A 13,514-nucleotide genomic window follows, 5' to 3' on the forward strand; every position below is an offset into this window, starting at 1 on the left:
ACAACTTCAGGATATACTTGAAATGTTACTTAATAAACGTGGTAAGTTTGGAATTAATATATTTTATACTTTTCTTTAAAAAAATTCCCAAAAATCGCCTTTATTTTCAGAGCGTCTAACTAGGAAGACTTAATTGAGTCTTCCCTTAATTGAGCACGATATTATATAATATAATATTTGTTATTATATAATTATTCTCAAAATATTAAACTGCCAATGAAAGCGCATAATAATTACGTTATTAATTTTTATTTATAGTAAGGAGGCAATTAAAGTTCATTAATAGTTTAGATCTGTATAAAGCTCGAATGGCACACAAATATCGAATGTCTGCCTCGCAGAAAAAGAAGAAATCTTTAGTATACCGCTATAAACGGCCTCACGCAGCTGCATATTACAGAACCTCTTAATGTGAAAGAGAACGCGTGCATGCGCTCAATACGACCGCAAAGAATGCTCGGAAGGTAGATAATAAGGTGCTTGCGAGAGAGGCAAGAGTAAACATTAGGAACTGTTACGCCGACAATCTTAAAATCCAAAGAGAGAGAGAGAGAGAGATAACTGTCGTTTACTGTCGTCATTTGCTATAAACTGCCAGTTTACGTCATAATTCCAGTAATTTTTCCTTAATGATTTATTAAGCGGTTCCATTCGATGCTGATTTTTGGTTTTTTTTATTTCAGATGACTATAACGGCTGGAATCATCCGCCATTTTTTTTTTTTAGACATCCTGATTGGACTACCATAACTCCGAAATAAACAAATATTTTTATTTGAAACAATTTCAGGATATACTTGAAATGTTACTTAATAAACGTGGTAAGTTTGGAATTAATATATTTTATACTTTTCTTTAAAAAAATTCCCAAAAATCGCCTTTATTTTCAGAGCGTCTAACTAGGAAGACTTAATTGAGTCTTCCCTTAATTGAGCACGATATTATATAATATAATATTTGTTATTATATAATTATTCTCAAAATATTAAACTGCCAATGAAAGCGCATAATAATTACGTTATTAATTTTTATTTATAGTAAGGAGGCAATTAAAGTTCATTAATAGTTTAGATCTGTATAAAGCTCGAATGGCACACAAATATCGAATGTCTGCCTCGCAGAAAAAGAAGAAATCTTTAGTATACCGCTATAAACGGCCTCACGCAGCTGCATATTACAGAACCTCTTAATGTGAAAGAGAACGCGTGCATGCGCTCAATACGACCGCAAAGAATGCTCGGAAGGTAGATAATAAGGTGCTTGCGAGAGAGGCAAGAGTAAACATTAGGAACTGTTACGCCGACAATCTTAAAATCCAAAGAGAGAGAGAGAGAGAGATAACTGTCGTTTACTGTCGTCTACTGTCGTCATTTGCTATAAACTGCCAGTTTACGTCATAATTCCAGTAATTTTTCCTTAATGATTTATTAAGCGGTTCCATTCGATGCTGATTGCGACTTTTTCAGATTTCATCGATTAGAGATACTCTTTTTTAAAAAATTGCGAGAAGATTGAAAAGTATTGAAAGCGCGAGAAATTAAATTTGCAATGTCTCTTTAAATAACAATTTTTGACGCTTATTTCGATAATAACTTGATATATAATCGCTCTTCATTGAAAACTTGTAGTATCACTAAAACGTTTCCCGTTTATATATGCTACGAAATGTACATAGTTTTGCGCGAAACGAAATTCGGTAGCGCGCCGATTAATTATACTCGTTAAATTCGCGCATCCCGCGAGATTAACCGATCTAATGAGTCGCTTACAGCAACAAATTAATAAGGCACGTTCTCGCGGAAATCCAATTAGAATTTAGAAATTAATTCTACAACGAAGCAGTTCGCAGGAAAAGACGAGGATCACTTTCACTATGTGCACGCCGCTCGCATTTACGAGTTTCGCCGCAACGAAAGAGATTTCGAGATTTTTACACTTTCGTGAGCTCACATAATATTCATTAGCGAGAATCTCCCGAGACGAATCGGACAAGAGTTATAAACTTGAACGTCAAATTGTCGAAACGTAACATATGTCGATGCATAGGAGTTTAGATAACTGCGCTCATCGCACGCGATAAATGGCTTCTTTATCGCATCCTGAGAACGATATTGTCGTAGCTCTTAAGAATTCAATTTTTCGCGAATATAACTATATTTATTTTCTACCTTTATCGATTGAAAGATTTTTATGGAGTCTTCTCTATAAATGAGAAGAAGATAAAACACAGTTTCTTGTAAAGTCTCAAATTTATAAATGTGTTCAGCTTTTTTGGTAGTTGTAATAATATCATTCTCAGATTGCTATTTATAATACCTGCTGAAAAAAAATACAACAGGAAAGATTCGCTTGCTGCAATTGGTTTATTAAGATGTTGATGACGTTGGCGAAATGTCAATGTCATTATAACTCCATTTGGACCCGCGGAGAAGTTTATCCTTGCCGCTTGCGCTAAAGTATTATACGCATTCGATCGCGATGAATGACGGTGGCATGTTAATACCGAACAAACATCGTTGCTTGCATCGGGGATTAAAAAAGTATCCCAGTATCGATAAAAAATTGTGGGACGCGAGCAGCAGGTGGATATTGCAATGGGATAATATAGTCAAACATCCTGGTGCAAGGGCGCGGGGATGTCACTGCGACATCCATAAGCCTCCGTGGCTGTATCCAGATCTAGGTATACAGTATACATGAATCAATTTTGCCATATAAAAATTAACAAAGCTATTTTTTGATAAATATATAAAATAATTGTTATAATATTAATATATAAATTAGAATAATTCTCAGATATATTCTTATTTTAATGATATTAATATGTTATTACGATGTATGTGCATTATCTTATGTAACATAATAATATATTAATATTAAAACAATACTGAGAGACTACAACTATAAAAATTGTAGAGTATAATAAAGAGTGTATTATATATTTTTGTAAATTATTATCATATCTTTAAATGTTTTTTTACTGTTTTCTGAGGAGTCTACAATTTTTAAATCTTTTAACTAGCGAAGAAGAATGTGCAAAGTCCTGATCTCTCTTGAAGACATTTTCTTTTTCTTTTGTTTCAGTTGGTAAAGACTGTGACGAAATCGATAGAGCGGTAAGTGTAGAGTTCAAAGGTGTGCATTAGAATTTATAAATAGATATGACGTTTTGTGAAGAAAAAGTTTATGTTGCAGATCAAATCGGCTCCTGTCAAAAGGCTGAATCTGCCTCCGAAACGAGGTCAATTTGGGCCTGCTAGGACACCAACTTCTGCCTTAGGTATATCGATATATTGTAAAATTGTTTCATATACTTCACAATCTTAATTATTATTGTGACTTACATCATCAATCTAATATTATCAACTTTTTTTTTTTAATCGAGAGCATGATATGTTGCAAGAGTAGAAACAGTAAAGCAAGTTTCTCTTAAATCTTTTTAATTGATAGCTATTAATGCGAAAATTGCAAGTAACAGTCGATGTCAAATATATGGTGTGGATTTAAATATTTTTAATTTATAAAATCGATTATATTAAACGTACTTTTATGTCGTATTTGGCTAGAATATTAATATTGAATATCAATATTTTAATTGTATTGATATGATAACAGCAGTGTTAGTTTGTGTCGTATAAATCAGCGAGCTTTTTTGTATAATCAGTTGTTTCGTGTATATCTTACTTGAAATGTATCTCTCTTCGTGTTTCATTTGAATCGTAACTCATTGTCGGTGTTGACTAATGTCACAGAAGCACCCAAGTCTCCTCATTGGCAAACAAAACGCACATATGTAAAATACGCTATAATACTTTATTTATGCTTATACGTTTTAACCGCAATGCGGCTTTAGTTTGGCATTGATAACAATACATAGTCAGAGAAACTCGCCAACAAAAGGTCAACGTAATGATGTTGACGTTTCGATGACGAGAATACGCTAACTGTTCGCTTGCATGACAGCTCCTCCTGGTTCATCCTTCACGGTCCCAAGGTCAACAACCATCAAAAGAACTCTGTCAGTAAGATCAGCAGCAGGTATATAATCTCTAAATTTTACTATTGGCGATTACTATTCTAACGTATACTATTTCGGTCTTTTGAAAAATCATACGCAAAGACTTTCGATTGCGAGAAGATAATTGCCTTGTCAATTTATTTAAAGATCCTATGATTAAACAAATTCTGTAATATAATGAAGTTTATGCGTCAATTAATTATAATAAATTATATCAAAGTCCTCTTAATTAGGACAATGTAATATGTGAGTGAATGTCCTATGCATTGTTGCTGTTATCAACCCAAAGCTTCTCATTTGTAACGTGATACAGTGCTTATTTATTATCATTTGCAATCATCATTTTTGTTAATGTGCGATGCATTTCGTATCATTTTGTATGACGGACGACCGCTTACATAGCAGTTTATAGCAAATCGTAACTTTTTGTATCATAATCATTGATAATTTTTTCGGAAAGTGTAAAGCATGAAGAATATTGTTGTCGGAAGTAATTATTATTTATAACACGCATATCATACAATGTACATATCATACAATATTTTCGCATTGAAGTGAATATAAAGAAAATTATCGCTGTTTGTCCAGCACAAGCCGGAGCCGTCGACGAAGAATACTTTATCACTTCGTTTGAAGACGTACCTACTGTAACTCTATTTTCGGCGAAGGATCTCGAAGAACAGATGAAGATTATCAGGGAGACGGTGGGTGACGACAAGAAGGACTGGAAACTGAGAACAGATAGCGTACGTGTTGCTTTAGAAAAATACAAATCTCCCTTAGAAGACTTGTCGACTTTTTCTATTTATCTTTTTGTTTTTGCAGATGAAAAAGTTAAGGGCCATTATACTCGCAGGTGGCACTAATTACGAAAATTTCCACGAGTGCCTAAAGAACATGCAGCGACCATTCGAGCAAGCCTGCACAGACCTTAGATCCCAAGTAGCGCGAGAGGCGTGTGTAACTCTAGCCTTTCTGAGTCAGAGTCTGAAAAACAAATTCGCCAGTTTTGGCGAGGCGGTTTTGCTCACGTTAATGAACCTTATACAGAACAGTGCCAAGGTGAGTCTTGCGGGATAATACTAGATTTCTGTCATTCAGATTTGATTATTGTTCAATTCGTCATATCTATTTAAATTATATGTTCTTGTTTATATCTCGTAAAATTTTACGACAGTCGAATTAAATTTTACCTTTACTTTTACCGTTTTATTTTCATAAAAGGTAAAAGTTTTAATTACCCGTCATTTTCACACGGTAACTAGGTCGTGGCGACAGCCGGTGCAGTAGCAGTTCGGTTTATTCTTCAAAATACCCACTGTAGTCGATATGTGCCTATTATTATATCGTGCGTGAGCAACAAGAGCAAAGACATTCGCAAAGCATCCTGGGAATATCTGACTCTAATTCTGCAGACCTGGCCTACGCAGATATTACAGAAGCACATAACAGCATTGCCGGACGCCCTTAAAAAAGGCATCGCGGATTCCGATCCGGAAGCGCGAGTTTTTGCCAGGAAGTGAGTGTCTTTTCGATAACGATATTTATATATACCTTGGTTTTGTACGAAGTAATCGATTTAATAACATTATAATTTTATCGCTTTTTATAGATCATTCTGGGCATTTAAAAATCATTTTCCAGAGCAGGCTGAGATATTACTTAATAATTTAGACGCGTCATACAAACGCTCTTTGATGTCTCTCAGCAATAGCGGCAGTAGTAACAGCTTAAATGTCGTGGCTAATGCGAGATCGTCGAGCGTTAGTCCACGAACAGCCAGACCTGCGATGAGCGCGGCAGGTGAAGATTTTCTGCTTGTTTATATCTGTAACAAAACGCTCCATTAAAACGGATTACGGTTGCACTTGAATATATCAATGTGTATTTTCGTATCTGCGATTTTAATATAAAGGACTTGTCATTCTCTTTTCATGCTGCTCTCTTTGTGACTTCTTCTCTTCTTTGCATTAAACGTATGAAGGTAGTACGGAAAATTTGCATCAGACCATTGGTCAACCGCACGGTCCGCTCAGACGTACTCCGTCTTTGCCTCGATCTTATCGTCAATCTGGTATCCCGATACTACAAAGACCAACAGACAGTCATTGTAATTTTTTTACCGTCATTTATGTCAGAAATAGAGGTCACACTTACGTACATTCTGTTACATTACACTGCAATTATAAAAGATTTGGTGCACAAATGGAGCTGTTGTCTTTTTTTATTTTTTATCTTGCACAGTTGTAAAGTCCAACTTAATAAAGCTAATATCTTATAAATTAATCAGTTTCAAATATTTCTACAGACCGAGGTACACCGGGTGGAATTAGATCTACTAGCGCGATTGATTTGCAAGCTGCTCAAAGGGCGAAGGCCAGGACAATGTATGCGAATATGAGCAGACAGAAAGCAGCAGCGGCACTTCGTGAGTAATATCGGATTTATTGTCAAAAGATAAATTAATTATTAGCCAATATACGACGAATGTAATTATACTGTATATTTTATGTTGCGTCAGCTCGCCCTAGTAAATCTCCGGATCCTAACACGATTGCTAGTCCAGAAAGAGTTGCAAGGACGAGAACAAGAATGTCGGGAGTTTCGCAATCTCAACGTACGTTTTGTGATTTTCCGCGAAAAATATTCTGTAACAATGAATTAATAACGAAACCATTTAATTTTTTTCCCCAACAGCTAGTAGCAGATCAGGTTCCCCGTCATCTAGATTGAACTACGCCACATATAATCGCGAAAGTGAGTCACTGATAGGTAGACCGAGGCGATTATCCGGACACGGTATCGGCAGCACGAGTAACAGTCGCGAACCCAGTCCACAGAGATTTGGAATGGATAGAAGTTTCGCGAACAAACTAAGGTGCGTATAATTTTTTATAATTTAAATGCTATAAAAATAAGTTGAAACAGCTATTGACGTGAATTTTTTGAATTGATAGAGGGAGAAATCTACATATGTCGCCGACGGATAGCACTAGGCCACCAGTTATGGCACAGAAGATGCTGTTAAAATCGCGCGAGGCGGAGTCGGCTTTGGCAGATGCTTTGACCCTCGACAGTATCGACAGTTACAGCAGAATACCGGGTGGCAAAGGAGATCACAGTGACGACAGTGAAAACAGCAGTATATGCTCGGAACGAAGCATAGATGGTTACAGACGAGCTAGCGATGTAAGTAGAAATTTTATCAGGAATCGAAAAATTAGAAATAAACGCGTTTATCAACTGTGATTTCTATTTTTGTTACTTCGATCAAAGAAAGAATATATATCACATTTAATCGAAGTTTCGTAATATATTTTTGTCTCGTTAAATTTATACTCTTCTCATAAACTAACACACTAGCCATTCACAAAAAATTAAATTGACGGACTAGATACATCTTCATGCATATTATCTCCATATATCATGCTGCATTAATATTAAGAATTTACGCACGTTTTTATATAATAATTAATAGATTTATTGTTTTTTATGATTAATTTTAATGCTTATATAATACTTTAGTTTCATTTCAGTTTTAGTAGCATGCAAATATATACAGAATATGAAGATATTGTTTTATAATATAATTATTGTTTAAAAATGTAATATTAATTTTGTACGGTTCGATATTTTTTTTATTAAATAAAGATAAAAAGCTTCAAAATGCCAAAAGCAGCTTTCAGCACTGTATGAAGATGTAGCTAATGCATGTGTCTGGTTTTTACTTTTGGTTTTGTTGCGGCGTATTTGTTGACTAACGCGACACGCCGTTCTGTTCTCCATATCTCTTCATCGCCCATCTACCCATTAGTCGTACTCATGGAGTGGCTCTCAACCGAGATTATACCGTGATCTATGGGATCAGTCTATCCCAAAGGTTTGTTAAATTCTTTCTTTTTATTTCTGCACACATCAAAATGAAAATACATATTATAACTCATTAGATATTTTTAAATCAATCAGTGCAGCAATTGTATTTTAAGGTTTAAAAAATTTTTATTTTGTATATAAAAACATTTTTACATTATATGTCGAAGATACTTTGAAGTAATTATGTATATTGAAACTAAAAGTTTAAAAGAAACACACAACGGTCTCTTCTCATTTTACAGGACATCAAAGAAATTATTGAAAACTGTGGTCATAAACATTGGGGAGATCGGAAAGAAGGCTTGGTGGGCTTGCAGCATTATTTGAATAGCGGAAACACATTGACAACATCAGATTTGCGTAGAGTGACGGATATTTTTACAAAAATGTTTATGGATTCTCATACCAAAGTCTTCAGTTTATTTCTGGACACATTGAATGAACTAGTGATGACTCACAGCGAAGGTCTTGGTGATTGGCTTTATGTTTTGTGTGCAAGACTGCTCAATAAATTGGGCACCGATCTATTAGGATCTATACAAACGAAGATCCAGAGAACGCTTGATATTGTAAGGTGAGGATTTGTTTGCTTTTTGCAAACGCGCGATACTTTATATTATATTAATATTATTAAATATATTGTAATTATTAAATTTTTTTACGTAATATGATTTTTGTGTTCCAGAGACTATTTCCCGGGACAACAGCTTCTACCAGCTGTGATGAGGTATCTTACAGATCCAACACAAACACCAAATTCCCGCGTGAAAGTAGCAGCATTGAAATTTATCACGCAGATCGCCGAGACGGCAGAACCGTCCGCACTTACCAGTTCTGCAGCGACAGCACTTGCGCGACTGCTCGACTGGTCGAATGACGGTAAAAGCCAAGACGTGAAGAGGCACGCGCAGAACGCTGTGATATCACTTTACAATCTCAATCCGCCTCAAGTTACTATGATACTTTCCGAGTTGCCAAAATACTATCAAGTATGTTGAATTAGCTATTCGTCAGCGTTGTTTCTTTCTATATCGTTCTCGTACTGAAATTATTGTTTTCTTTCCTTAGGAAACAGCTTGGCCCCTAGTGCAGAATCATTTAAGGAAATCGTCCGCTTCGAGTAATCCGGCCTCGCCCGGTACACCACCGCCTAGAGCGCAAAGCTCGCCAGCTCGAACGAAAGCGAAGAACGACATTAAAGTAGATGCGAGAACTGAAATCGACGGAGGAGATGAAAACATGGAGGAAGTGTACAAGTATGTTGAACGATTGTTTTGTCGCATTGATCGTACAACATTATGTTAAAGATGTATTATGTTATAATTTTGAGATATGTTAATTTAAAAATTTGTTCCATAGATCACTACGACGCACAACCGCTGAAATCCAAAATTACGGCTTTGAGCGTCTGGAGAGAGCTACTACCAGCAAAGACAGTGGAATCAGCAATATGGCCGATGTGGAAGAAAGAATAGAAGGTCTTACTTTATCCAATTCGGTAAGTTAAGTAAGAAAATACATGTGATAAACAAGAACGAGCCACACAAATATAAAATAATCTTGATTGTTAATGTTTTTAGGGCCGATCTTCGTCGGTTTCCTCACCAACGCAACGAGGACGATGTGTTAATAATATAACGGTGAACGGATCCGATACGATCGCTGGTGATTTGATTCTACCTCAAGAGAATAATGGTTATAAAACGCACGGTATGTATTTTATTATTATTATTTTTTTTTTAATTAAAAAAATGATTCCTTTATAAAAATATTGAAGTATTTCATTTTTTTTATATATATATAGGATCATCGCCCGATTTAACGAATAGACCAGAAATTGTAGATAATATGGTTAAAACTCTACAATCTAAAGTGGCGCAAACTACGGAGAAAGTATCGGTGTTACAAGAATTTCAATTATATGTTCGCGAAGGGGATGCGTTGTATGTCAAACGAAATTTCAAGTATGTTTTGATTTGTAATTTTGCATATTTTATTTGGCATTTTAATTTGAGTGATTTAACAAATTTTTGGTATTTCAGAAAAGTGCTCAAAGTTTTATTAGATAGTTTATCCAATGATGGTAAAGTGATACAGGTAGAAGTACTTCAAACGCTAATTGATATGCTTAAATGTCAAGAATTGATAGAGAGCTTCTCCTCTTATAATGAATTGCTAGTACTGAAAGTTATTTACGCCTATAAATCCGATGATCAGAAGGTTGATTCTTCTAGCGGTAGCGGCGGTAGATCACCAGTGAGTATAAATTTAATTACTTTAATTGGCAAGAATCGACACAAACATTATATTCATGACGCTGTACTTTGTAACAGGTACATTGGAACGCGGAAAAGTGCGCGGCGACGATGGCTATGGTTTTGAAGCCTGAACAAATTATACATTTAGTTTCCACCATAATCGCTACGGAGACATATCCGTTAAATATGGGTGCGATTAAGATGTTGCACAAGGTTGTGGAGCATTGGGGACGCGATGCTATCGAACCTCATCTTGCCAAGGTTATGCCGGGTCTTATTAAGGTAAAGCGTTTGGAGAAAAGTTTTCTGGAAGAAAATATCGATTTATGTATAATACTGAATATATATAATTTATATATATCATAGGCCTACGATGACTCTGAAAGCGCAGTACGCAAGAGTGCAGTCTTTTGTATGGTGGCGATCCATGTCGCAGTCGGTGAGGAGGTGCTAAAACCGCACCTGAGCAGCCTGTATTCCAGCAAATTGAAATTGTTAAATATTTATATACAACGTGCGCAGCAACAGGCGAACAGTACACCCGCCAGCCCGCGTAGCAACAGTAAAAATTAACTAACATCCAATACCACGACTCTCAGGGTCGCGATACTTAAGAGATTCGCCCGTTTCGGCGCGCGGCATGAGCGAATGCTTATGAGCTTCCTCAGTAAGTCCAATCCATAAGGGTCGACGATGGTTTTACCAATATGACTCGGAAGTTTTGATACAGTAGAGACTGATGATGTGTGGATGTGTGTGTGCGTCACTTCGCGATATGCGTGTTTGTGTAAATCTGTGCTCAAGACGACAGTGATGTTGCGTGTGAAACCAGATGATCATCGCGGTATTATGTTTCCTCTATTACTATTTGATTATAGAAAAATAAGTGCGATTATTAATGTTAATTAATTACAAATGTGAGTGAGAAGCTTTTTTACGTGAGCATCACATAGTAACTTTGATTACAAATATTGCTCTGTGATATGCTCCTGCTTATTATCTGAAAGAATTATGGAATTATTTGTGTAATATTACATGTTTGTTTGCAAAGTAAACAGCTTACGATTTGTTTAATTCTGCTAATCGGTGTTTTTATTTTATTTTCTTTTTCTTACTACGATACATGTTTTTTATATATATGATAATTTATACATACAAGAACTACACTGTGTTTTATGATGAATAGTATTCAGGAAGTGCAGTATTTTCGTTGATCAAATTTTCATTTTTGCAAATCACATAGCAGTGTTGAAACTTCTTTTTTTTTTTCTTTTTCTTTTTCTTCATAATGTTTTAATTCTTCCATCATCGTGAGACATTCAGTAAACCAGATAACTAAGAATACGCAAGGCAACATCACTGTCTACGGATTCGATATCTTTTAGTGCGCAGCCGAATACTAATCATGCGAGCTACCAGTGAACGTTACGTTAAATATACTATATGCTTGTTACCGAATGTCGAGAGTAATCGCGTGTACGGCAATACGTCGTGATGCATCTCGTAGCAACGACACGTGATAAAGAAAATGTGTGTATAATTTATTCGTTTGAAATCTATGTGCTAGTCAGATTCCCAAGGACGCACAATGACGTAAAAGACACAAACGGAATAGTCTTTCTTGACAAACCATGCGTAGACACACAAATAATACATATATACATACAAGAAAGAAGAAATATGTGTACGAGAGAGATAGAGAAAAAAAGAGAGCAATTTTAATGAGAGAATGAGAGAACATGTGGTTGATAGATTGTGCGTGTTTAAAAAATAAGCATAAATAAAGTAACAGTGATTAGCAAATCGATCTGCTCGAGACTAACGTTAACACTTAAACTATTCATCACGTTGCCAATAATTGAATGAACGCTAAATCAAACGCTAACATAACGAGTTTAGTAACACTTTGTGCCATTGTCGTTTCTGTTTATTGTATAAGAAAAAATTATATATATATATTATATGTAGATTCTTTTTGTCCTTTTCTTATTATATATATTTAGTCGAGAGATACAATATATATATATAAGGATAATAAAATTTTATTATAAATTCAGCAAGATGAATTATTGAAGAGTGTTACGACATATTAGAAATTTGTTTTGGAAACGTTTGCGTTGTCTGACGTAAGTATTACAAATGTACTGGTTATAGAATCGTATGTGAATTGTACTTGATATCAAACGCCTTCTAACACGAATCTCTAATAGTCCATTGATAATTCACTTCAGCGTGATGACGCAGTAATTCAAACATCTCGAACACAATATGGCCAAACAGTGCCAAAAAAAAGTATTGAATATAGAATGAGGAGCAATTCGAGTAAACACGAAGAAAAAAAAAAGAATATGACAGACTGTATTTCTTTTACTTGGTGCCTTCGGCGTCGAAGCGACGGGATTTGATTGTCTTTCATCATCACTTAGGAACAATTTCGCAGATAGTACAGACAAGATTAAAGAAAAGAGAAGATACAAAGTCTAACTCTCTGTTGCCGACGTCGTATAAAGTGAATATTTCGAGATAAAAACATATTGATTAATCTCGTGTAGTATATAGCGTATTACGATGCGAACTCGATATTTTTCCCATTCTGCGCTCCGAATAGAATCTCGAAAGTTTCGCGAATAAATATTTATTCTATACACGCCCCATTTGCACGCGTGTGTTGCTCGCGTGACACTTTATTCGAAAGCTGAATTATTGTCAAGACAAATACAATAGGTTCTCTCTCTCGAGATAGAGAGAGGCGAGAAGGAGCTTCGTTGTGCGCATTTAATAAACGATATTACATGCGGCATTTTCACCGAGTAATCGCATTTTTAGATCCTCTGAAGGTCCATATGCGCCAATTAAGGAACAGGCCATCCGCAAAATTATCGCGTATGAAATTAGAGAATTCAATGCAAGAATCACATACATATCTATATGTGTTTGCAAAATGAGATTGCGGGTTCGGCACTCCTAGCATTGAACACTCCAATTTTCAACATTCAGATTTGGTCGGCACAAATTTGATTTCGCGCCGACTCAGAGCCTGATGTGTATTACGATTTTATGTATATACATATACATATTATACAATATATAATATGTAGAACCTAATATATATATATATATATTAATTGATATACAGATATGTTAGGTAGCTCATCGTCACTGCCTGCAGCGTTGTGGTCGTGCTCGAGGATACGAGAGGCTCTCTGACACAGCCAGACTCTGCGTGGTGATCACGTTTATCGATTCGCTTGTTCTGTTAAGTTTTACGAGCGTTATTATTATTATATACCGATATATTCGAGAAACTTGCGTTATAACTGTCAATGCGTGTGTGATATACGTAAGGATTTACTTGTGTAACGAGCG

General features: G+C 35.6%; 1 protein-coding gene across 7 annotated transcripts in view; it reads left to right on the top strand.

Moving 5' to 3' along the window:
- Window positions 1-12,948, top strand: part of LOC115239878 (CLIP-associating protein 1) — a 38,909-nt gene extending 25,961 nt beyond the window's left edge. For 2 of the 7 annotated variants that reach the window (XM_029814692.1, XM_029814693.1), the window contains exons 2-24: window positions 2,338-2,682; window positions 3,084-3,115; window positions 3,195-3,279; window positions 3,963-4,037; window positions 4,606-4,763; window positions 4,843-5,079; window positions 5,283-5,536; window positions 5,630-5,820; window positions 6,002-6,127; window positions 6,326-6,445; window positions 6,539-6,634; window positions 6,715-6,895; window positions 6,975-7,206; window positions 7,832-7,897; window positions 8,133-8,464; window positions 8,576-8,879; window positions 8,959-9,146; window positions 9,250-9,388; window positions 9,471-9,600; window positions 9,695-9,854; window positions 9,933-10,146; window positions 10,224-10,430; window positions 10,515-12,948. In XM_029814692.1, the coding sequence (XP_029670552.1) occupies window positions 2,478-2,682; window positions 3,084-3,115; window positions 3,195-3,279; window positions 3,963-4,037; window positions 4,606-4,763; window positions 4,843-5,079; window positions 5,283-5,536; window positions 5,630-5,820; window positions 6,002-6,127; window positions 6,326-6,445; window positions 6,539-6,634; window positions 6,715-6,895; window positions 6,975-7,206; window positions 7,832-7,897; window positions 8,133-8,464; window positions 8,576-8,879; window positions 8,959-9,146; window positions 9,250-9,388; window positions 9,471-9,600; window positions 9,695-9,854; window positions 9,933-10,146; window positions 10,224-10,430; window positions 10,515-10,721 (3,939 nt within the window). In that variant the 5' untranslated portion in view covers window positions 2,338-2,477 and the 3' untranslated portion in view covers window positions 10,722-12,948. The remainder of the gene's footprint in view (window positions 1-2,337; window positions 2,683-3,083; window positions 3,116-3,194; window positions 3,280-3,962; window positions 4,038-4,605; window positions 4,764-4,842; window positions 5,080-5,282; window positions 5,537-5,629; window positions 5,821-6,001; window positions 6,128-6,325; window positions 6,446-6,538; window positions 6,635-6,714; window positions 6,896-6,974; window positions 7,207-7,831; window positions 7,898-8,132; window positions 8,465-8,575; window positions 8,880-8,958; window positions 9,147-9,249; window positions 9,389-9,470; window positions 9,601-9,694; window positions 9,855-9,932; window positions 10,147-10,223; window positions 10,431-10,514) is intronic. The other 5 variants (XM_029814688.1, XM_029814694.1, XM_029814689.1 and 2 more) reach the window with 5 other exon arrangements.
- Window positions 12,949-13,514: the final 566 nt, after the last annotated feature.

This window comes from Formica exsecta, unplaced genomic scaffold (genome assembly GCF_003651465.1).
Source record: "Formica exsecta isolate Colony F162 unplaced genomic scaffold, ASM365146v1 scaffold4, whole genome shotgun sequence".
Classification (NCBI taxonomy): Eukaryota; Metazoa; Arthropoda; class Insecta; order Hymenoptera; family Formicidae; genus Formica; species Formica exsecta.